Genomic DNA, 24,060 nt, shown 5'->3' with positions numbered 1-24,060 from the left:
ATCCATTTTATTCTCAAATAGGCTGCAAACCATTCTTGAGTGCTTATGGTCTCCATTTTGACACCTGGAAGTACAAGGAAAATCTAATTGGAGAGAATGAATGACAAACCTTCACCCACTTTATCATTTATCTGACAACTTTCCAGAGGTAAATTCATATTTGGAATTTCATCATGGCCAAATATTCGGCGTCCTACTGTTGAATATTCCCACTGTGGACAGGGGATGTAATATGTTACATAAAAATCCAATATGTTAAAATAGTGTGCGTTCAGTTCACACACACACACACACACGCACATACATACACGCTGACATAATGATGCAGGTGTTCCCACACTGTTCAGATGGAATGATTTATTCATAATCATGATAGCATAATAAAACAAGGGACATTGAAAGCAGACAGTTGAACCCAAGGCCTCTCACACATAGCATGCACCACCCCGACCCCAGTGTTCACAGCAACACTGAACATTCCTAACGCCAAGAGATTCCTGGCTTCTGAAAGTCCTCCTTTTTTTAATCCTCCGTCAGTTTTTTCCTTGTTCTTTTTTTTTTAATCCTTTAAATATATTTTGATATAAAAACAAGCCCACACATGATGACTCAACCATGTTTGTGAACTGCCTCTCCTGTTATTGTCCTGCCCCTCTCGCGCACTCCTCGGAACTGTATTGGTTAGAGGACAAACATGATAGTGGCCCCCGAAATCCTCTCTCTTCATGGACATGTGGGAAAAAGAAATCCAGTCTGATGGGGTGATTTTGGAGGTGGAGGACATGGCACTAAAAAAAAATGGTTTTATAAACCTCCCTGAAAAAAAAGAAAGCAATAAAAAAAGATTCCTTAAAAAAAAAGCAATTTAAAAATAAAAGAAAATCAAACTATAACAGTCCAGTTGAAAGACGTGCTGGAGGGAAGTCTGGAGCTCTGTAGACTGGAGGCACTTTAGCACAGAGCGAAGGCCCCACACCTGAACACCACGCTGAGGGAGGGGAGGGGGGGGGGGGGGGGGGGGGGGGGGAGGGAGGGAGTGATGGAATGACAGAGAGCTGGGCTGAATTCATGCAGAGCCACACGGTGATACAGAGATCCAGGAATGATGGCGGGGGAGGCGGAGGAAGATAGAGCACCTGACAAACGTGGAGGAAAAGGCCAGCCTCCCCTCCAGTTAATGCCATGTTCAGGAGAGGAGGAGGGGAGAAAAAAAATAGTAAAGAAAAGGGATCTTCCGAGTCGAGGAAGAAGAGAAACTTGGGCCGAGAGGGGAGAGAGAGTGAGCAGCTGCAGGTATAGAAGGAGGAAAGAGCAGCGGCCCATCTAGAGAGGAAACTGTCCGGCAAAAGCTATACAACACAAACAGGAAAACAGTCCTTTTAATGGAAGCAGAGGACGGCTGGTGGACGCCTGAGGTCGGGGGAGGGGGCACAGTTTGGCAGTCCCCCAGGTCAACAGGCTGCCCTGCGGGAGGAAGGTGTTATGGTCCCTCTTCTTCTTCTCCCACTTTACAGCTGTGCTGGGCTGTGTCTCGACCCCTCCTCGGCCTCCTCTTCACAGGTAGAGCTCCTTGGCTCTGATATGCTGCAGCTTCTCCCTCAGCATGCGGAAGGAGGGCCGCACGACGGAGTCCAGGGTCCAGCACTGCTTCATCAGGTCGTACACCACGGGCGGGCAGCCGTCTGGGGCGTCCATCTTGTATCCCTTCTCTACCCGGGGCACTACCTCTTTCAGCGGCTGAGAGACAGACACAGAGCAGCATGTTGATTGATATTCAGCTGATGCAAATGTCAGTCAGCTGCACATCGACATCCAGGGAAAAGGTTAATCTTAACAACAAATAACTAAATATGCAGAAGAAACAAGTGGTGAAGCATGCAGAAATAATTAAATTCATGATATAGTACATATTGTGTCACATTTACATCAAATGCTCCAGCAGTCTAATGACACATTTCTAATTATTTTGAGGTCAGCGCTGAAGGTACAAGATATTTCACTAATCCTGCACAGAAATAAATAAGAGAAATAAACACTGGTCCCAGCAATGAAGCCTGCCATCTGCTGGTATACGTCAGACCTCGAAGAGCCACACAAGCTTAGTTTTCAGGTACTTACAATTCTAGGATAAGGCACGCGCCCAAAGGAGTAGATCTCCCAAAGTAGGATTCCGTAACTCCAGACGTCTGATTTGGTGGAAAACCTCTGTCAGACAAACAAAAGGAGAGTCCAAATAATCACATCAAACAAAGGCATTCAGAGAGCAGCTCAGGTACTTTGTGCTTCCCCTAACCGTAAATAAATGAGTCTGTTTTAGTTTGAGTGATATTTGGGATTCAAGTGAGGAAACATGAATATTGTGAGTAACACCAAATGTGTTCAGTGAGGAGAAATTCCATGTCAGCATAGGCCCCAAAGAGCATGTGCACATGCAGATTTGAAAGATAAAGAGGGGAAAATGGAGGAGCAGCAGGCTGCCTCTTAGATCAGGAGCCGTGGTGATTCGCCCCAGGGTTGTGCAGCGGTGTGGGAGTGTAACCCTCATACTGTAGCTTTCTAAACTTTCTTGCACCAAAGCTGCTGGCGAGGCTGTTTACTGTAAGGGTGTGCCAAATTCTCGAAGTTGCAGCCTCAACCAATAGCAAAGCGCTGTGCGGTTGACCCAGCTTGGCTCTCATTGGCTGTAGTTTTACAAATGACTGGGTGATGTGTGACCGCCGGACCACTACCCCCATTCAAATGGATGGGAGAAGTCTTGGTTAAACTGCTGCTATCACCCAAGTCCTGGAGGGGATTCCAGGTCACCTGAACTAGTAAACAAACAGGTGTCAGGGGTAAAACATTGGATAAAAGCTGTCTGAGCTTTTCTATAAACACACTGGGCCTCATGCAAGAACTACCTTATGAATAGATCTGTTTGTTTGTTCGGCACCAATGAGTGATTTTAAGAGAATGTGTTGCATCTGCCAATTTTTCCAGATTTTGATTTTCTTTTGGATACAAATTAAATTCATGAGTAATCCAGACCTGTTGTACAAGTCATGTACAGATTGTCCGCCATGTCCAATGTTTATTTTTTTCTGGCTCAATGTATGTCAGCAGATGTAATGAAATGCCAAGGAAGCAACAGCACATTAGCCCAGCTCTGCTACCCGTCCAACCCCGCGTCATCTCTCACCTTCTCTCTTAGTGCTTCGGGGGAGGTCCATTTGACGGGCAGCTTGGCAGTGTCCTGTATAGAGGAGGCCTCCTTGGTGAGGCCGAAGTCGCTGACCTTTGCGATGTTGTCGTCTGACACCAGCACGTTACGAGCTGCCAGGTCTCTGTGGACGAAGTTGTTGGCTTCCAGGTACTCCATGGCTTCGCACACATCACTGCGTGATTGGGCGAGAATGGCAAGATGATGAGTGAGGGCTGAATGACAAACAACCCACAGGTGTGCGTCTACTCCTTAATCTATGTGGACATATCTGTGACTGTGGTTAAGACTTGCCTGACACATCAAATGACAAGAGCAGTAGAAATATATTTAATGTAAAAAGATGAAGGTGGAGGAGGAAAAGTGGGCTAAAGCAGCCCAGTCCTGCTGTATTTGCTTCATGAACATGACATTAAAATCGTGTCCCTTGCACATTACGTGTTACATACACAGTGAAAATGAATCAGGAAATACTTGTGGATGATGGAGTGTTTACAGTTATGTAATAGTTGCACTCAGTGCTGGTATCATCACCTAAATGACTGAAAAATGAAAAATAAATGAAGACTTTAAGACACTTGACTTGCTGATAAAGCAGCCATTTATCAGGGCGAACAACCTGCATGACTGTATGTTTGTGTGAACAAAGGGATCTTTTATGTTCCCAGTGAAGAGCGTGACACTGTTCTTTTGAAACTCTATTTAAATCCTGACAGCTAAAAAGCAGCAATTTAGCTCCAGACCCTGAGCTGTGCTGATTAAACATTTGTCTTTTCTATAATTGGCAGAAGTAGAAATGAAGATGACTCACAGTGAGAACTTGAGTAAGCAGTCTCCACCGAGTACGGTCCGTCCTCTGGAGCGCAGGTAGTCCACTAGGCTGCCCTGTGACACAGTTCAGAGGTGGAGGACATTTTTAGCATGGATGGTTCCAGGGAAAAACAAATCCCCGATCCCAAAAGTGTATCTTCAGCTGAGCTACATGGGACCACTCTGTTACAAATATGCATGTCAAGTCACAAATTTAAACTGTGAGGTGGCTCTATCTAAGACTATCACTGAAGTATCATGTCTTATCGTCCTGTTATGTACATTATTGATTCTTATTAATTAGTTACTCGAGTGATTGTCAATATAAGCTTATGTTGTAGTAACTTCTCCTTTAGGTTCCACATTATAGGAATAGTTGAACATCTGGAGCCAGACAAAAACTTTTTTTCATTAAAGTTACCTACTTCAGCTTTAAGGCTTGTAAAAAAGAAAAGAAAAAAAAGGAAACCAAAGATGTGTGACAGACCTTAGCCATGTACTCTGTGACGATGTAGAGACTGCCCCTCTCCTCCACAATGACCCCTAGCAACTGCACCAGGTTGTTGTGCCTCAGTTGCCTGTACAAAGAATAACAGAAGCAGAAAGAAAAACAATCAAGTGTTAACATGCTGGAAAACGTAAAGGTTTCTTCTGTGTGTCCACAAGAAAAAACTATGAAAAAAGTGACCTGTGAAAGAAAACAATTTATTTTTTATTTTAAAGAGAAAGGTGTGCACGAGTACACACGATAGTCGGAGGGTCTTACGTCATGACAGAGGCCTCAGCGATGAAAGCCTGCGCTGTGGCGTCATTTTTGATGCACTTGACCGCCACCTTGTTCCCTCTGTAGTCTCCTACCATCACATCTGACAAGTCCACAGACAGGGTGACGTTTTAGTACAATATGCAAGGCGACTGCGGTCTCACTTATTTTGGTTCTGATGTATGAAATTAAATGATGCAGTGATTTCAGTTCCTCACCTCCAAACTCCCCTTTGCCAATGGTCTGCAGGAGTTTCAGCTCCTTTCTGTTCAAGGCCCAGCCGCCTGCCAAGAGAGAGCAGATAACACTTAGCAGATGTCAGCCAACTACACTCATGCTGTAAGTCTAATTATGTTACTGTAAAACTGCCAGGGAAAAGAGAGAACTTAAAAACTACTTCACCAAAAAATGTCTTAAAATATGAATTACTGAGTTTCACATACATCTTAACTCTAAATGACCTGATCTGAATGATATCTGTTATTTGGGAGGAAAAGTATGTATTCAAACATTTAGTTTTCGCCAGTTCTCTGGTGTAAAAGTCATCTGGGTCAGATGGGTACATGGAGAAAGACAGCGGTGGAGGACGACTCTGATTGACCTTGGGAACTGGTGAAGCCCAGCAGTCGTCCCCAGACACACACAGATTAATTACCCTCTGCTGATTATTGCGGGTAGAACTGAGGTGATAGAGGATTCTCGTAGGAGATGTAGGCTTTGTCTGAGCACAGTGCATGTTCCACAGACTGTTGGCTTGTGAGCTTAACGTGACAGTATACAAACACAATAATGTCCCTGTGTGCATTGGTGCCAGTGTCCCTAAAGAGCAGTGTAATGAGCTCAGTGGGTCCTTACTCCTGGAGAACTCGTCTTGTGCTGCTACCGTTCCTTCCATCAACTTGGGTTTAATCAGTCGGGTGCAAAGGCCATCAGCGTCTTTGGTGTAATGCTGGGGACAGAGTTACAGAGGATTAAATGCATTTTCAATGTGTAAAGACGCGGGTCAGTATGTAAAGGTTATAAATAATACACATCCAGATTGTCATTTTCATAACGTGTTTTTTGCAGCATATTGTGCAACAGTTCCCTCCCACTCTGCCACCGTAGACATATGTGAGTGATCAAGCACTGATGTTCAAAGATGAAATCTGAAAGGCAAATCTGTATACAAGCTTTTGATATGCAATAGAAAAGTGAGGCTGGTGTTTTCAGCAGCGCTCTACAGGAGAACATGAAGGTTGTGATGAAAAGAAGAGTCGGGGAAGAGTTGATGTGCGGGGGCTCGGCCGATTTAACATGTACGGGATATCGGTGGTTTTTGCATCAACCAAAGAGAGAAAGGGAGAGATAGACACACATCAATGTGAAAGAGGGGGGAGGTTGTCTTGAGGGAATACCTGCTTCATTTCCATACAAAAGATGGAATCAAATTGCAGCAGATGAGTAGAATAGATATACAGTTTATCACCTTGTGTAAGGCGTGGGTGGGTTGTTTGACTGAAGTTTAGGTGGCTGTTTCTACTGATCTGACTGGAACAGGAGTTATTTTCCACCATTGGGGGAGTGTTGAGATGGGGTGTTGAAGGGATGACCTGGTCAATAAGCTGAGGTGCTAATAAGTACTGCTTATTTGAGCACACTGCTCCGTTAAACAGCTCAAACTCCAAGGGGAATAATTAGGCGGGAAATAGAAGTATTTCCAATTCTTGTACAGAGTTTGAAAATTATCTCATCTAATTTAACACAACCATGAATAGAATAAACACAATTCATGGAAACCCAGTGCATCTGGACTCCAATCATATGTCAACTGAGGTGACAGGATGAGCCTTTAGAAGTGGACAAACCTCTACTGAGCATTGAAAGTGTGCGTGTGCGTATGCATGTGCGTGTGAGGCATCTGAAGGAGGCTCTAGAGTAGCTCCCCTACTGGGAGCGGTGGTGGTGGGAACCAGCAGCCGAGGAAGACTGTGTGTGGGTGTGAAAGAGGTCGATGCATCTGATCTTTCACCCCCAGAAACAGAGCAAACCAAACAACCCGTCAATATCCGCTCATTGTGGTGAAATCAGGTTAGATGTAAGCATTATAAACGCATATGTCCCCATTTTGGAAATTTGTGAGACAAACAGTGAATCAGCGTGTTCCTAACAAACATGGGTCATAAAACCTCTGCCAGCGCTGAATTCATAAAGCGAAAGAAAAGCCACCTCACCGACAACAAAGCCAATGTTACAAAAGTGCAGCATGGCTAATTGACCAGAGTGTAAGTTACCTTGGCAACCACCAGGGGGCAGCATGGTATAGGGTCTGCTCGACTACATTATTCAGCACTGACACTATTGAATAAAAACTGCACCACCCTCTGTATATATACATGCATATACACAATAACACATATTTAGATTTCCTTCAGCATTCATCAGTGATGTAGCTATACATGTGCAGAGTATTCAATATCATCTTGGAAAATGCGAAATTGGTTAACAAATGACTATCTCTTACAGTACATTCAGTCTTTTACTGAATGAAAATGTATTTTTAGTACACAATGGTGCTGGATAAATCAAGATCTTCTCCTATGTAATTAACACACAAGGGTGTAATCACAGAGTAAATGTACACAATGGGCAATGTAGCTGAAATTACTTCAGCTGTGCTTTTATATCCATGTTAATATCTAAACATGGAGCCACCTTTGTTTCAATTTAGTACTTTCACTGCGTACATGTGATTGGCATGCATGACATCACTGTGCAGGTTGTGACTGACAGGGGAGGGCTTGAGGGTTTCATGAATATCCGTGTAGTGTGTATACGCGATGTAAGTGTATATGTAGGTCTATGTAAAGCCTGCTGTGACAGGCCAATAACAGCAGGGCAGGCAGAGCAAGCCGGATAAACACACAAGAATGTAAGGCATCCTCTCATAGCCACTTATAGAGAGAAAGAGAAAACACGGGGGAATGCAGACAGGGGAGAGAATAAAGATATAGTGAGATTGAGAGAGAGAAGCAGAGGAAGAGGTCGAGATGGATAACAAAGAGAGTAGGAAAGAAAGCAATATGCCAGGTATACACGAGGGGACACGAAGAAAGCAAGAGAATGAGGGAGCGAGGTGGAGAGAGGAAGTGGAGGCAGAACCAAGCCCGGAGGGTGTGAACACGAGAGAAAGAGAAGGATAGAGCGATAGATTGTGGGTGGCTGATAACAGGAATGCACCAGGGATGTAGATGGTCTCCGCGCCAGCTGGCGCATTCCTGTCGTCCACTTCCAGCGTCCCGCAAGGCAAAGAGATGAGGTCCAATTAAAAGTGTGATAGCCGCCAATCCAGCTCTTCTCTTTATCGGAGAGGATGAAAGGTCTCTCTCTCTCTCCCTTTCTCTCCTTCCTTCTGCCATCATGTCTGCTGTCTTCCCCTCTCCATGCTATGTCCTTCCTCTGAACTGACTTTCAGATAACAGGCAGCGAGTGAAAGGATCAGACCGCAGAATGTGAACATGTACTCCAGTCTGATTTTTAGAGAAACTCAATGGGGACAGTAAATGTGTGTTGAATGACTTATGTAATCATACTGCTAAATGATTGACTGATTTAATGTTACTAATTGTTTATACTAGGACAGATTCCAAATCTCAATCATAAATATGTACAGTCAACACTCAAACAGACCTTAGTGGCTCACTACACTGTCTGATTTACAATGAGTAGTGATCCAGGAGGCAATTTCGAGAACATAATCCTCAAGTTCATGAGATAAAGTTTTGGGGAAGTATCTACAGGTAAGTTGCTGACGGTTATTACTACATTTAGATTGCAAACAAGCTCAGAGTGCATTTTGCACGACAGAATTCCTGAAAATTTCACCCACACCCTCCTGAACACGCTTAACACACTAAGACAAGCTAAGCCAAACAGAATGCCCTTTGTTTTTTTGTAATTGTTGTTGTTGTTATTGTCACTGCTGTTTTGCCTTTGTTTTGGGTTGTCTGAGTCTAGTTTCCCTGCTTGCCTGGTGCTGTGTCATATGTTTGATTTGCTTGTTTCACATGTTTCAGTTATATCGCACCTTAAACAACAAAAGAAATATACAATTACCACCTTGCAATTGTATGCCTCTGCCAACCAGTTAAGTTGGAGTTTTTGGAAAAAGTGGATACTTCACACTACACATCTTCAAGCCAGAAAAATAGACGACTAAACAGTCGACGCAGTTTTGAGATTAGTGACACCAATTCAGTATCCGACCAAATGTCTTCTCCTCTGTTCCTATTTAAAACCCAAAATTGAATCAGTTCATCCTTGCGTTCAAGTGGAAGTTTGTGCCACATTCAAAGAGATTCCCTCCAGCGGTCCCTGAGATCAAGCGTTCACAAGACCGGGACGAACGGATAACTCGAAAACATAATGCCCCCGGCCACAGCTGTAAAAGAGGCATGAAAAAGCACGCCATTAAAAAAAAAAAGAAAATCCATCTGCAGCTAGTGGTTATTTTCTATTTAGGGGTGAATCGGCAGATTCGTTTGTTGAATAATCATTTGGTTTATAGAATGTCAGAAATGAATTAATACAATGAAATGCCCATCACAATTTTACAACTAAAATCTAAATATTTGCATGTTTTTTCTGCCTGACTGTCTCAACTCTACAGCGGCAGCCTGTGGAATCCATATTGTAAATCCCATAATGTGCAATAGCACAAAATAGCTGAAACCCGCTTGAAAACAAGAGGGACATTTGTGGACAGCATGTCAGTGGTCAAAAGTTTCCTTTTTTTTTCAAACAACTCTCTTGACACACTCTCTGTGGTTCAGCTGAACACTTTGTGACTCTCAGTTCTCAGTATTATGAAGTTTATGGCACAGAAAATGAGTGGCCAATTATCCATTTTATCTGCCAGACTGAAAGCCAAGCATATTATGGGAATTAAGGGTATTACATAAAGGGAAAAAAAGGAGATTAAATAGCAGCTACGTTCTCTGCTGTCCCTCACCTCAACCAGCTGCATGAGGTTCTCAAAGTACTCCTCCTCGTCAATGGTCAGCTTGCCGTTGTGGTAGATGATGCGGTAGTGTTCCACCTTTCCATCGCAGCTGACGCACAGGGTGTAGTCGCCGGGATAGTTGGTGCTCTCCCTCACCAGGAACAAGCCCGTCTCTGGAGGGTAGAGGAGCCGCTCGGCCTGCTCCCGAGTTATCTTCCCATGAAACCAGCTACAAGGAAAAAAGAAAGGAAGTCAATTAATAAGAAAGGGGGAAAGAGGTAAAAACTAGGAAAACAATGCAGAGATGATGTGAAAAATGAAGGAAAAAAATAAATAGAGAAGGAGAAATAGTCAAGAAAGAAGGAGTAAAGTGCCAACAACATCAGATAGGCCTAAATCCTTCTAGAGTTCCTACAACAGATCACACAGGTCATTTTCACTACACTCAATTTAATCATTTGCAACTCCAAACAGACAGATGCATACACTTCCACATATCACGGCCCAGGGCCTTCCTCTGAAATAGGAAGTGAAAAACAAGAGCGTGGTGGTAATGGGAAACTGGCAGCAGCACTTCCAGTCTGTTCAGCTCGAGCGGAGCAGGGGCGGGGGTCCTCTCGACTCCAGGAGTCTGCAGTGAGAAAGTACCTGAACTCAAACAACAGGAAACATGGTGCTCAAAAACACACATGCACGGACACACAGGCCTGAGGCAGAGTCGGAAACTGACACACAGGCACTGCAATAACAGGAAAATGCAAAAAGTGCTCAGACGAGGCGGTGTGTAGGACGGAACTAGTCACCCACTCCTGGCTGAGGTCAGGGAGACCATGAGATGGACTAATATTTTAACATGCGCTGTTCAGAGTCCTGGCTTTTACCCTTAAGCTCTTGCTTTGCTGGCTGTATAACCCTGCTTCCCCCTCACCATATGGCCAGGTGGCCAGATCTTTATGCTACTAATGGATGGATTAGACAGCTGAATAACAGCGAGTGCGTTTACATGGACATTAGTATCCTGGTTTTGAGCCGTTTCCTGGTTTGGATCATATTCTGAATATGGTGTGCACATGGAACACAGAGAAATCTGGTTATTCATATCCCTCTTTACATGATCACCAATGTATGCAGGTTTCTGATGGTCTATGTGCAGGTGTCCCGATAAACACTGCAGCCTCAACAACTGAGACTGAACACACTGTGATGGCAAAACAAGAGTGTCAACACATTTCACGACTTTCCACTTTCAGTGTGTTGATCATCATTTATCATGCTTTTTGTATTACTGACCAACTGCGATGTGACTTGAGTTGAAAACCAGCTGCAAACATGGCCGAGCATTGTCAGAAACCTGGATAAGGTGTTCAACTGAGACGGTATCTTGGTTTCTGCTGGTGTACTCTAGCTAGCACATTCAGGTTTCTGAAACTAGGATGTAGTGTTTACATGTTTAACGCATATCTGAGATACTGCAAAAACCTGATCATATCCAGAATTGTGTCACCTTCTGTACTACTCTTTAACTGTTGTTGACTTTCAGCAAATTGATTGTAACCTGTGATCTGCAAATGTTAAAGTGTAATGTATATTAGATTACCCTATAGAACATGACAAACTCTCCTGAGTCCTCATTGTAAGATTTTGTATATAATTTATCTTCTGACTCTATAGACCTGCAGCCCTGAGCTCAAATACTCTACCATCTCAGAAACCCCAACCACAAAACAGCTCAGCGTATCCCATCGATTTAAGTCACTCCTTGTGTCAGAGGTCGTATTAGCTGCAAACAGTAGCCGCCTACAGGGTCTCTCTATCCATCCTGGCTGGTGAATGGGTGATTATCAACGGCTATAATTGATTTATCCTGTTTTCCCGTGGCTGCCACAGTCACTCCCTCCTCCTCCTCAGACAGCAGAGGCCCTTGTGGCAAAGCAGCTTAATACGGGTTGAGTTGATTAGATCAGTGCAGGCAGCTTCTCCGATGGACAGCAGCTCCTTAACTCCCACTAATCCGAGCGCAGGCACCAAGCATGGACAGCCCAGAGACACATGTAGCCCTTTGGTGGACACACACTAGCTGTTCTCTCCGAAGCAAATAACTGCAGTTTTCATACGTTACATCATACTGAAATTTTTTTTTTTAAAAAGGCACAAAAATGTGGTCAACAACTTGGTGGGAACAACAGGGAAGGAGGAAGTGGGGCAGCAGGGTTGAACACCCAAGCTTTCTTTAGCAGTGGTGTTGTTATGTGAGCAGATGTCTGCCACATGGGGACAGCAGAGAGAGCAAGCTGTCAGATGCCAGCAAGGGAGGCGAGGAATGCATCTACTGTTGAGTATCAATCGGTCAGGGCGCGCATGGGGACAGAGGACCACAGCTGAACCCTTATGTAACCCAGAAGAGTGGGAGAGGTCTTCTCCGAGACATCTGTTAGTGATTCACAACTAAATCTACAAGTCCCTGTGGGTTAGAGCCAATGGCTCCATAAGAACGACTTCTGATGACTTGAACGTTTTGAACACTCAACTATGCAGTGAGGGCAGCATGGACATGAGGTCAGCAAGAGTAAACGTGCAAAAATATTTAGAAGTCTACTGATTCCTTAAAAAAAATTAGCAGCAGTATTGACTGATGTCGACAATCAATACTTCATCTCTTTTGTGCTCTTTCTCAACAAAGAAAAACATACTGTGACGAGCATCTGATACTAAAGTGAACTACTTGTCAAACTATTTAAAGGTTGAATATGTAGAATCTTTATTAAAAAAAATACACCCACAGGACGTGTTGAGGGGTACAGAATGAAAGTATTGCTTTTCCATAAAAAAATATATTTAATCTGAATTAATATTCAAAAAAAATTCTGACACGTTCTGTTTACATTGTACCAGCCAACAGCGGCCGGTATTGCGGGTTGCCAGGTTTGTCTGTTGTTCGGCGCAGCTAAAGTAGGCTGCTGGCACTGGGTGAAGCAAAGGGGGTGTTATTTGTCCCAGCAGCTGAGTGACCGGAGACGGGCAAAAACCACAGTCAATATAGGCCAAGCATTCACATTCGAATGACTGAGATAAAGGAGTTCAACAGCATTAAACCCCCGCCCAAATGGCTACGTTTCTCCTTGATCGGTAAGTTAACTTTCATGTTTACTTAGCTGTGAGGGCTAACGCTAACTGTCAGTGAAACTCCTCTGCAATACTTGTTTTATGGTGCGATTTGCCGGAGGGGACGGGTTCAAACAGGTTGTTCTGCTCATTCTCCATATTCAACCTTTAATAATGTGATCAATCAAAATGGTCATCTCTAAAGTTAAATCTAATCAGAGCCACAGCAAAGTAAGAGCTAATACATTCATACCGTTGTTGTGTGTTTGCAAAGCCCTCATAGCTGCACAATGCTATTTTGAAGTCACCATTGGAACTCTTCAGACCACACACACACACACACACACACACACACACACACACACACACACACACACACACACACACACACACACACACACACACACACACACACACACACACACACACACACACACACACACACACACACACACACACACACACACACACACACACACACACACACACACACACACACACACACACACACACACACACACACACACACACACACACACACACACACACACACACACAGCAACATGCCAGAGCTGGATGACCCTATGACCATGATCAAATGGTGAAGACAGGCAGGATGAGTGGTGAGAAGAGAGGTTAAAGCTTTCAGCAGCAGTTGATGAAGTGAAACAAAGAGGGTCAAAAGTCTATTTAAATGGTTTCTGCCAACAGGATGTTACAGTGGCATACCATCAACTCTTAAGCAACGTTGAACTACACACTCCCAATGCTTACGACGGATGTCTGTTTCTGGAGAGAGCACACTCCCTTTAGGGTATAATGGAGTGGACTTCATCGTTGGATTATAATGGATGAGTCAGCTTAGTCACACAAGACAGTCCCAAATATTCTCAAGTCAAATGTGTCTTATAAGAAAACAAGAAGACCAAGATTGACTCTCAGTGTTGCTATATTTTTGTCACTACAGTTGATGGCGGGAGCACTTCTCCCAGGAGTGACTATCCTCTTCTTCTAATTTTTACATTTCCTCGCATCACTGAAACACTGGAGTTCAAAACTCCTTCTACTAATCTGTAAAGTTTTAATTCTTGTTTATTACCACTTGAGGGATGCACACAAAAGCTTTGGCAGCTTTCAGAAATCAACATCTCATTGCTATGTGATGATACTGTGGCAGCCTGTATGCTCCCGGCATCTCGCCTCATTTGCATCTGCCTCTCGTTACGTTTTCCTATTTTTCAAATAGCTGCTGAATCAAAGAGCCTGATTCAAATGCAGTGCACAGCTGGTCCGGACACAGACAAGAGAAGGCACAGTACAAACCAAAAGACTGGGAGAGATGCGCTTTCCATTTGTTGATGCTTTGCCTGACGTTTGAAATCATCACTACATTTCCCCTTGCTGCAGGGAACTAAAGTGAAGAATGTGTGTTTGTGTTTGGGGGGGCGCAACTTGTTAACACACTTAAAAGAGAAAGATAGACACATATGTGGCAAAGTTGATGAAGATTCATAACCAAAGATCAAATTCTTATTTTGACCACTGCTGCAAATAGTTGTATATACTTTGGTGTTAATGTATCGTTGTTTTCCTACAATGTTCTTTGTTCTACAGTATTCTATTATAGAAATTATGTTTAATCCTAACACTACTTTTATAATGCATTTTTACCACAACTTACACTATAAACTACTGTAGAATTACCACCTAAGTTGAAGTTCTTTCATTCCTCCACTCATGTCTGTTCAGACTTGCACAATAATTGTAGTGAAGACTTTCTAGGAATTAAATGAAATGTATCTTAATATTTTGGTGAAAGGTGGATGTTTCACACCAGGAAATGTAATACTGCGTGAGACAGTCAATCCGTGATTCAAATGTGACGTAAAAAGGAATCGCAATGTAAATGTAGATATGCTTATATTCCTTAAAAAAACATGTGAATTCTAAACTAGGAACGCATGCCAAACCTTTTTTTTTTTTTTTTTTTTAAATTAAATCATTGCTTTTGTTATTTAAAACAAAATCTATCTTCAGAACGAAATATGCGTCGTTTCAGATTCTACCCTATGTCAGAAATAATAATTCTTCTTTAATTTAAAAAAGAAAAGATAAAAGACAATATATTTTGTAGATTTTAATAAAGGGATCATTTTCAGTCATAATTTGTCTTTAATCTCATTTTGTCTAAAATAAATCATGGGAAAATCGTGAATTGTGGACACAGTATGGTGTATCGTATCGAAACATTCAGTGTATCATTACTGAATATCCCTATTTACAGAAGATTTATACAATCATCATCACAATTTCAAGATAAGTGTCATCAGTATCCGACCTTTGTGTTCCTGATTTATGGCGTTCAATAATGAACAGAAACATTATGATGTCACAGTGAGTTTGTATCTAAATCAATAAATACATAAGACATCTGAGAAAGCCAAAAGACACACACAGACACAGTTGTTTTGGATTTCTCCTCCATTACCCCTCTGATACTTACGGCATAAGACTAAGCTTCCCTCCTGACTTGACTCCTTCCCTTTTCTGGACATAGTTAGCCGGGATGGTGCCCTCTCTGCCCACTGTGTTCCTCGCTCTGTACCAGTTGGGATCCTGAAACAGCCAAACAAACGACAACACAACCTTAATACTGTTGCTCATAATGTCAGTAGGCTACGAGGTCATTCTGTAGGTGAGGTTGAGGAGCATCCCTGCCTCCAAGTCCCTCTCTAAACCCACCAAGTTGGTAGCAAAAGCAGTGGGGGTAGAAACCTAAAGTACTCCACACACATAGCGGAGAATGAATGCCAAATTTGTCTTAACACCACTGGGTCAACTGCATTTGTGGACATTTGTGTTACAGGCAGTGTCGGCAGCTGTATATCTGAAGCACCAACATTAGCCAGAGGGTGCCTCTACCTAAAAGCAAACCCAGTGAGGAAGCTAAGGCGCTATTTGATGGAATTATGCTCACTGGGATCTTTAGTGTTTTACCAGCTGATATACTGCATCACATAGCTCTTGCTTTGTGCCTTGTCGACACACAATATATTCTGCTAGTTGCATGGTTGCTCTGATTGTTAGACAACATGCCAGTTGATACATTAAGGGCAAGTTTCTGGTTATCTTTTTAGTATTTGACTTTGACTATAAACTATCAGTACCGGTTCATTATTTAACTAGACATGTTGTTATTGTTAGTTAAAGAAAAAATATGAACAGAAATCTTACCCTTCAGACAGGAGTCGTCTATTAATATGGGGGTGATATGGAGAAAATCTAACATCACAATAGTTTTGACCAAATAACTCAATATCCATTTGGGACAATATGGTAGGTTTAACTATTGATGCTTGTAAAAAATATTTACACAATAAGCAGTTCAGTTAGTTCAGAAAATTACAATACTTATGTCATATTACAATATCCAAAATCTAAGATGATATCTCTTCCCAAGATATATTACCTGCCGTAAATTAATATAGATAATGTAGTCCAAATAAGATATTATACACTGCTGTCAGTTATTAGCATTTTTGGTTTGCAGGAGAAAAAAAATGAATCTGCTCTATTGGATATTTTTAGCTAGAAGAAGAAGCTGTCCTTTTATGCTGTAATCATAAATATGGTTTCGGAGACCAAAATCAATAATAGCAGAGTCAACTTTAGCTGGTGTTGGTGGGCTGTGGGAAGGGAAGTATTGAGCCATCTGGAGGTGTCACGACCTTGATTCATTTAGATGAAGTGGGTTGAGAATGGTACTGCTGGTGTGACATTCCTGTAGATATAAGCTGCCATATAATTGTGTATACTTTAACTATACAACCTAATAATGAAGTACATTGAAACAGCTTTTAAACAATTACCTCTTGGCTCATTTGTAAAATAACGATAAGTTGGCCAGGATAGCAGCTTTGAGTGTTTATTTAGTACAACATGCAGTATTTTCAACATATTTCTCAGCCACCTGCCTACTTACCCTTGTGGCTCCGATGATGGTCAGTAAATCTCCTTTACAGAAAGGCAGGTCCTGTTCGTTGGCAGTCTGGAAGTTGTACTTGGCTACACACTCTGTGCCAGTCGACCATGGTGCCTACATCCCATAAGACAGAGAGAAACCAACATTAATTGTAATGGTGTTGCTTATTTTAGTATGATGCACTTCGTGGCAAACATGTTACAACACAGCAACGGATTAAATAATAGAAATAACAAGGAATTGAGAAAGGACGTGGAAATAATTAAGAGGGGAGTTAGTCCTATTTCACAGTGTAATGACATTGTGGTTCAGCCATTAACACCACAGACTCACAACAAGAGGGTGCAGGGTTTGAATCTTTCTTTGTTGCTTTTCCCTCACCACCAGCTGCTGACCTCTAGCAGAAGCACCTTCAGCCACAGACCCATTCTCCCCCGGTGTAACACCGAACGCCGGAGAAAGTCTTTTCTTCCAGTGGCCATCAAACTTTATAATTCATCTCCCCCTGTCAGGTAAGGAACAGTGGTGACACTGTATCCTGAGCAAATGTCACTTTATATCATCACTGCACCACTTTATTCAGTTGTACTGTCACTTACTTCAGTAAGAAATGCTGCTACACTTTACTGTACTTTACTGTAACTAACTTCAGTAAGAAAGGCTGCTACACTCCACTGTCACTTTATATCACCACTACATCACTTTATTAGTGGTACTGTAACTTACTGCTGCTACACTTTACTGTGCTTTACTGTAACTTAGTTCAGTAAGAAAGGCTGCTACACTCCACTGTCACTTTATATCACCACTACATCACTTTATTTAGTGGTACTGTAACTTACTGCTGCTACACTTTACTGTGCTTTACTGTAACTTAGTTCTGTAGGAAATGCTGCTACATTTTTAACACTGTTTTCACTTATCGCTCCTTACCACTTATTTAGTTTGTACTTATTTTATTTCAATATGCTGCTAAACTGCACGCTGCGTATTGTTGTATATTGTATATACACCTAGGTTTAACCACAATGTCTGTTGCAATCTGTCACACTTAGTTATTGTTTGATTTATTTGATGTTAGCTTTATTTTGATTTGATTTTGTTAGCTTATTGTCACTCTGATCCTTTCCCACCTTTGTATTGAAACTGTTGCACAATAATTTCCCTCGGGATAAATAAAGCTTCTTGAATCTTGAATCTTGAACTAACAGCACTAGAAACACTGGAGGTGTAAATGGATATTTGTGATTCTCACACGAACATATATTGCGCCAAAATTAATTTATGACGATTTAACATGGCTAGAGGAATGCCGTAGTGGTAATATGCGATTATTACCACTATAAACTTCAGCCTGCATTTTCAAAACACATGATGCTATCTCAAAAATGAAATTGAGTGCACAGGAATAATCTCTCTCTGCTTACAGCATATGCATGTTAACACTATGGACTTCAAAGCCAGGGATTAATATACCCCTAGGTGGTTGTATGAACCAAACAAAAGACAGAGAGCAGGAACTACAGAAGCAGTGAAGTAGGAGAAATACAGGGAAAGAACGTTTTATGGCTGGACTGCAAACTGAGAAACCATCAGATAGGTTGTAGTGGCTTCGATTTATGCCTTTGAGGCTGATCGTCCCAAAAAAACCTTTGTCAAAGAACCCACAGATACCAGCAAAAGTACAGATGCTGAACTGTGTTTCAGCTTTTCATGTCTTGTCCACTCTTTTATTTAGAGAAATAAACTTTATTTTGATTATCTACAGTTCCTAGCTTACAGGAGGTGACTGTCTGTCAATCTACTAAAAATATGGCTAACTGTGGCCAACACTAGCTAGCTAAAGTAGTCTTATATCTGCAGTTTTTTGGGTACAAAGAGAGGGCTAAATTTTATCAAATTGCTAGAGCAAACCACCCTCCCACTAGAAGTTTTATGCTGTGATTGAGGTCCATCTGTACGGCTGACCTGTCCTGCCCTGTGGACTGTAACCAACCTCTCTGTGAACCCTCAACAGATATAACTCGTATGTGAAATGAATTAATGAAACATCTTTCACACACATGGGACAACTTTCCCCTTCATTATCGTAATAGAATGTTAAGCTTTGTGACCTATACCCAACTGATCGTTTGACAGTCCCATCATCCAGGAAAAAAAAAAACATGTTGGTTTGCACCGTCTTTTCAAAACTAAAAAAAAACTGTGCTTTCTTTAAAGGACATTAGCTGTTCTCAGATTCATTAAATGAAGTTATTACACCACAGTTACTGCCTCAGACTGAATATTTCTTGAAAGGCATTCTGCACTCATTGTCAGTCACTTTGAATACTGGCAATGTGGCAGCTCCACGCCTAACATCCAAATGTAACTGACAGCTAGGATAAGGATGCTTTGTGTGCTCAGTTTGCACTGTTAGATCAGTACAGTTGGAGTGATCAAAAGCACACCACGATAGAGTGAATGAGATGAAATGAGGAAGCCAGAGTACAAAGCAGCAGGTGTGAGTGAGCGGGTACGGTCCTTGCGCGCGTTGCTTTATTCTTGACAACACACAGTACAGCTGAATGTGTCTGATGTAGTTTAATGTATAATGAGTTTGGACCACTGACTGTGACTGAGGGTTATGTAGATACAGAACAACCCTTTCCTCTCCACTGTTATTTCCACTTGGTTACTTGAACCAAATGACTTTATGAGAATTGTTTTTTTTTGGATAGAATATATTGCTGGGGATATTTCCTTGAGGAACTCTAGTAATTTAAAATGTAACCTAGTGCAATACAAAGCAACCGTGGAAGAATATGTTTTTCTTTTGTGCACAGTCAAATATATTGGAGGTCAACTGTAGCATTTCATTATTACTCATACAACTCTGAGTGACCTACAAGTCAGTTTGGTTTACTGTATTTGTTTGCTCAAGGTGTTTTTTTTTTCACTGGGTGACTGGTGGCCGATAGATGCAGACCACTTACTGAATCTTTGACCTTGTGGTCATAGGTTGGTAGGATATCAATAGGTCCCACTGCTGCCCTTCAAAATAGTCTGAGCAAAAAAAAAAAGAAATTGTGACCTCTTGATCCACAGAAACTCACTGCATAGTTGTAGAAACATACCATCAATCTTAAGCCCACACTGAAACCATAATGCTTTTATGGTGTTATAAACCACAGAGCTTTCTGTCAGGGTCTCGAGGCTCAAATAGGCTGAATAAACCTACATTATTGTGGTATTTAGGGCCGCAAAATAAATCGTTTTTTAATTGTGATGTCAGGTTGCACGATAAACATATCACGAAAGACACGAAGATACAATTTTTAGCATTTTTTTAATGCTGCCTTTTTTTGTTCAGTTCAATTTGTTCGATAAAATTCACATTTTTTATTTGTTGTATTTTAACAGTATTCTGAAATCGGCAGAAAGGTAATACTGAATATCTGTTTTAGTTATTGCAAGCATTATGGTCATTGTGATATTCAACAATCTTATCACACATTTTCCTCATACTGTGCAGCCCTCCTGCCATTACAAAATTAATTATTAGTTTTTTCACTATCACTATCAAAATTAAAGCCTCAGAAACCTAGTAATAAACAATGCATACGAAAAATGAATTCAATGAATGTAACACAGTTTGACTCATGTGCCGGAACATATTGAATCATCTCATGTTATATAATGAAACTTCCATAAGATTGTAGCAAATTGAAGTTTTGCATTGGATCCCAGCCTTGATCTTTTTAAATTCCTAAAATTATGTTTTTTTTTTTTGTTTTTTTTTTTTAAATGTTCACCTGACTGTAGCAGAGCACTGTGGTGTGACAGATTAAAAATGATTCAGATCAATAAGGATGTGTAGAGGTAGAATACAGAAGAGAAGGTAATCCTACTCTGAAGCTACTGTAGCACTAGAGAAGCATTAGTTAAACCACTGCGACGGCAACATGAAACCACTAAAACGGAGTCAGACGCTTTGATGGATGTGTGCTCACCAGCTATGTGCCTTAATACACTGCTAGAGATATGGGTTTCTTTCAGGACCTCTGTGTCTTACATGCTGTTCCTTGCATGTACAGTCATCAGGCAGACTTAATCAAATTGACACACATTACAAGAAGTCATCAAGGCCAGTCCAGTTAGATCATGGTGCATCTCATTTTTTTACATATCAGTGCCTGTGGTTATTAGTACTTTCTGTTAAACTCATGTTGGAAAAGTGCCAACTACCTGCCACACATACTGCTGAAAGTTAATCCATCTGTCTGTTAAACCGATAAAAAATAATCACCAACCATTTTAATAATGGACTGATCAGTAAAAACACCAATAAGTCTCTGGTTCCAGTTACTCCAATGTTAGGACTTGCTGTTTTTTGATTTGTTGTGTTGTTGGAATGTTGGTTTCACAAAAAAAGAAACTAAAACATTAAATAGGTTTCTTATTTTTTAGTTTTATAGTTTTCTTATATTAAGTTAGGTTAAAATATTGGCAGATTCATTGGTAATGGAATAATCATTAGTAACAGCTACATTCATAGTTCACCTTTGAACATCTACCTTCCGTGTTATCCATGAATTAGCTTTGACTTTTAGCGTGTGACTTCATGTGAGTGTGGATTGCAGCTTGATTATACATATTTCCTTTAACTATCACCAAGAGGGTCTTCTTGTAAGAATGAGCGGCTGCTAAGAAGCCAACAGTAGCAGACGCTGTTCATTCAAAGAAAACCCTCGTTTCGATACATGTGGTTGTATGAAATGTAGAGAGGGTAGAGTTTAAAAAGCATGCACCTACCTGTGCACCTATAAACCTGTACACAGGGCCTGTCATTATGGGAAAAGTGTGTGCTTCACTTACATGCATCCCAGACATGATGAAGGGAATTGGGCAGCAGGTGTCCTCAGGCAGGTAGCGGTCACTGTTCAGCTAGTACCATCAGAGCTGTAACAAAGAAACAAAAAAAGCTTAGTATTAGAAATAAAACCATCGACCCGTTTATGTCAGAGGGTAAATGCAAACTGTAAAACTGGCACGCCATAAGACCTCTGCTGACAATGGTTATCCCAGTCCGTATGTTAATATCTTGACACGTGTACACACTGCTAACATGGGCATGTGCATGTCCATAGAAGGACAACTTAAAAACCACATATTGCTTCCCAGGCAAGTAAAACAACAACCATGTTTGGTCCTCAGATTACCTTTCAGCGTTTTACTTCTACGTATTCTTCTTCTACAGTGTTGCGTGGTATAACTGGTATAAACAGAACAGTTGTGGAATTATGTACCACGACATTAATTTGGCTATGCAGTGTTGAAAGCCTAATGATCCCTTAAGTGTCCCATGACCATACTGTAAATGCAACCTGCATAGTAACCAGCGAGTCTAAGTTGAAAAATGTCTATTGAACATGTTTTCTATATTGTTTCTAACAGGATGTCAAAGCACCAGCTGACGAACTGCATTACGGCCAAAAAATACTCTTTTCATTTGTCAGTTATTTAATTCACACAGGAGTATATAAGATAAGCTTTGTAAAGAAAACGTGCTTTATCTTGATACATATTATCGAGAAATGACCTGTATCAGGATAGAAGATTGGGCCTTTTAGCCCAGTAAACATATTTAATTGAACAAAAACATTAATTGCAAATACGGTTGCAACAGTATGAGATTTTCACAGCACAATAAGCACCTCAGAATATACTGTGGCTTCCCGTTACCATGGTATATGATATTAGACAATTATTATTATTATCAGTTACAATGACCCTTAAAGGAATGGAAAGAGAAGGTTTTTTTGCTTTATTATAACTGAAACATTTTTGTAAAATGGAGGTATTTGTCAAACGTTTCCCTTTTGAAAAGAAATAAGATGTGTTTTCAATACCGATAACCGCCAATATTCATACCGTGTTATACTGTATCTGGTATATCGCTGCAACCCTAACTACAAATGTAATGTTTATAATTCATGTACTCAATGTTGGTGATTACAAAATCTTATTCAACCATCCACCAATTTGTATTCTTTCCACAAATAACGTTAGCTGCTGACAAAAGACAGCAAAAAGGTGCATCACTTGCTGAAAGGTGTGTATTTAACTCTTTAATCATGCATGTTCTAGAAATAGTCTACTGATCGGATGCACAATTTGAAATCCTCAAGCTGGAAATGAGTAGATGGCAGCTCTCTGGTATTAAACGAGTCTGTCGAGCATCTTTGTATTGCAGCAAATTGCTCGTCTTTTTAAGGTGACCTTGATATAGTGACAAAAAGAAGAGAGGGGAAAGAGACAAAGAAAGTGAAGACAAGCTGTTAGCAATGAGAGAATGTACATACTGCATGTGCCTCGCTATGCATCTGAAATAGTCCATGTCTGGTTGGGTGTGTGTGCCTAGAAAAGCTTATGTGCCAAAGTGTGGCTGAAAGTGAGTAAAAGCGCCTGGTGGCTCAGTGGTTAGAGTAGGCGCCCCATATACAGAGATTTCCTGTCAATCTTGAGATGCACTATCAAAATAAAGGCATGAAAGGCCAAAAAAATAATCTTGAAAATAAAAAAGAGTGGGTAAAATAATGCATAAAGGTGTTGGGGTTTACCTGAGAGGGTGTGTTTCTACATGTGTGCCTATATTGACCCGTTGATCTGTGTATTCTGCTGCACCCAGAGGGCACCCGCTTCTATTTATGTTATTTTTTCTAGGTTTCATTAAACCGCCACAGAGACCTTAAAATGTTTTCTCGTTTCTGCTGTGATCCACTCTGTAACAGTGACTGAATAAGGCCTCCTGCGGTAGCCTCCATTCAAAGTGCCTCACTTCCGAACAGCCAAGAGAACAGGAAGCTGAAAAGGGGAGGGAAGTGACTGAGGAGAAGGAAGTGGCTGACGAATATTTTCCAGTGCTTTGACCGAGGTAGGGAGGGGCTATAGTTGGGAGTCCAGTGTGAGCATGGGTACTCTGGTCACCTCCTTCCTTCAGACAGCCACTCCACACATTTCAAACATCCCGAGTATAATTCATAGCTCAATGATCCGAGCTAAAACGTAGTATTTAACATCTCCATTCTCGGCGAGTCTGATGTGGATGCCATTAATAAGAGCCCATAGTTTTAACTTTGATTAAGTCTGTTTCATGAAAAGTAAGTTTTGTCCACTGAGCATAAGCCAGTTGTTTCCCACGTACAAAGCAACTCAGTGCTCTCTCTCTGTAATTTTAGAGC

At 41.4% G+C, this 24,060-nt stretch overlaps 1 protein-coding gene across 1 annotated transcript in view; it reads right to left on the bottom strand.

Annotated features, from left to right (window-relative positions):
• Positions 1-359: 359 nt before the first annotated feature.
• The window catches only part of cskl (c-src tyrosine kinase-like), a 48,526-nt gene continuing 24,825 nt past the window's right edge, over positions 360-24,060 (bottom strand). Inside the window, exons 2-13 of the mRNA XM_083919519.1 lie at positions 21,695-21,778; positions 16,838-16,951; positions 15,359-15,471; positions 9,763-9,982; positions 5,628-5,721; positions 4,991-5,056; positions 4,776-4,875; positions 4,497-4,587; positions 4,011-4,084; positions 3,179-3,374; positions 2,119-2,205; positions 360-1,737 (exon numbers count right to left, since the gene is read on the bottom strand). Of these exons, the coding sequence (XP_083775645.1) occupies positions 1,555-1,737; positions 2,119-2,205; positions 3,179-3,374; positions 4,011-4,084; positions 4,497-4,587; positions 4,776-4,875; positions 4,991-5,056; positions 5,628-5,721; positions 9,763-9,982; positions 15,359-15,471; positions 16,838-16,951; positions 21,695-21,709 (1,353 nt within the window). The 5' untranslated portion in view covers positions 21,710-21,778 and the 3' untranslated portion in view covers positions 360-1,554. The remainder of the gene's footprint in view (positions 1,738-2,118; positions 2,206-3,178; positions 3,375-4,010; positions 4,085-4,496; positions 4,588-4,775; positions 4,876-4,990; positions 5,057-5,627; positions 5,722-9,762; positions 9,983-15,358; positions 15,472-16,837; positions 16,952-21,694; positions 21,779-24,060) is intronic.

Source organism: Echiichthys vipera (assembly GCF_963691815.1).
Source record: "Echiichthys vipera genome assembly, chromosome: 1".
Classification (NCBI taxonomy): domain Eukaryota; kingdom Metazoa; phylum Chordata; class Actinopteri; order Perciformes; family Trachinidae; genus Echiichthys; species Echiichthys vipera.
The sequence above is the reverse complement of the archived record's forward strand: the minus strand, read 5'-3'. Positions and strand labels throughout refer to the sequence as shown.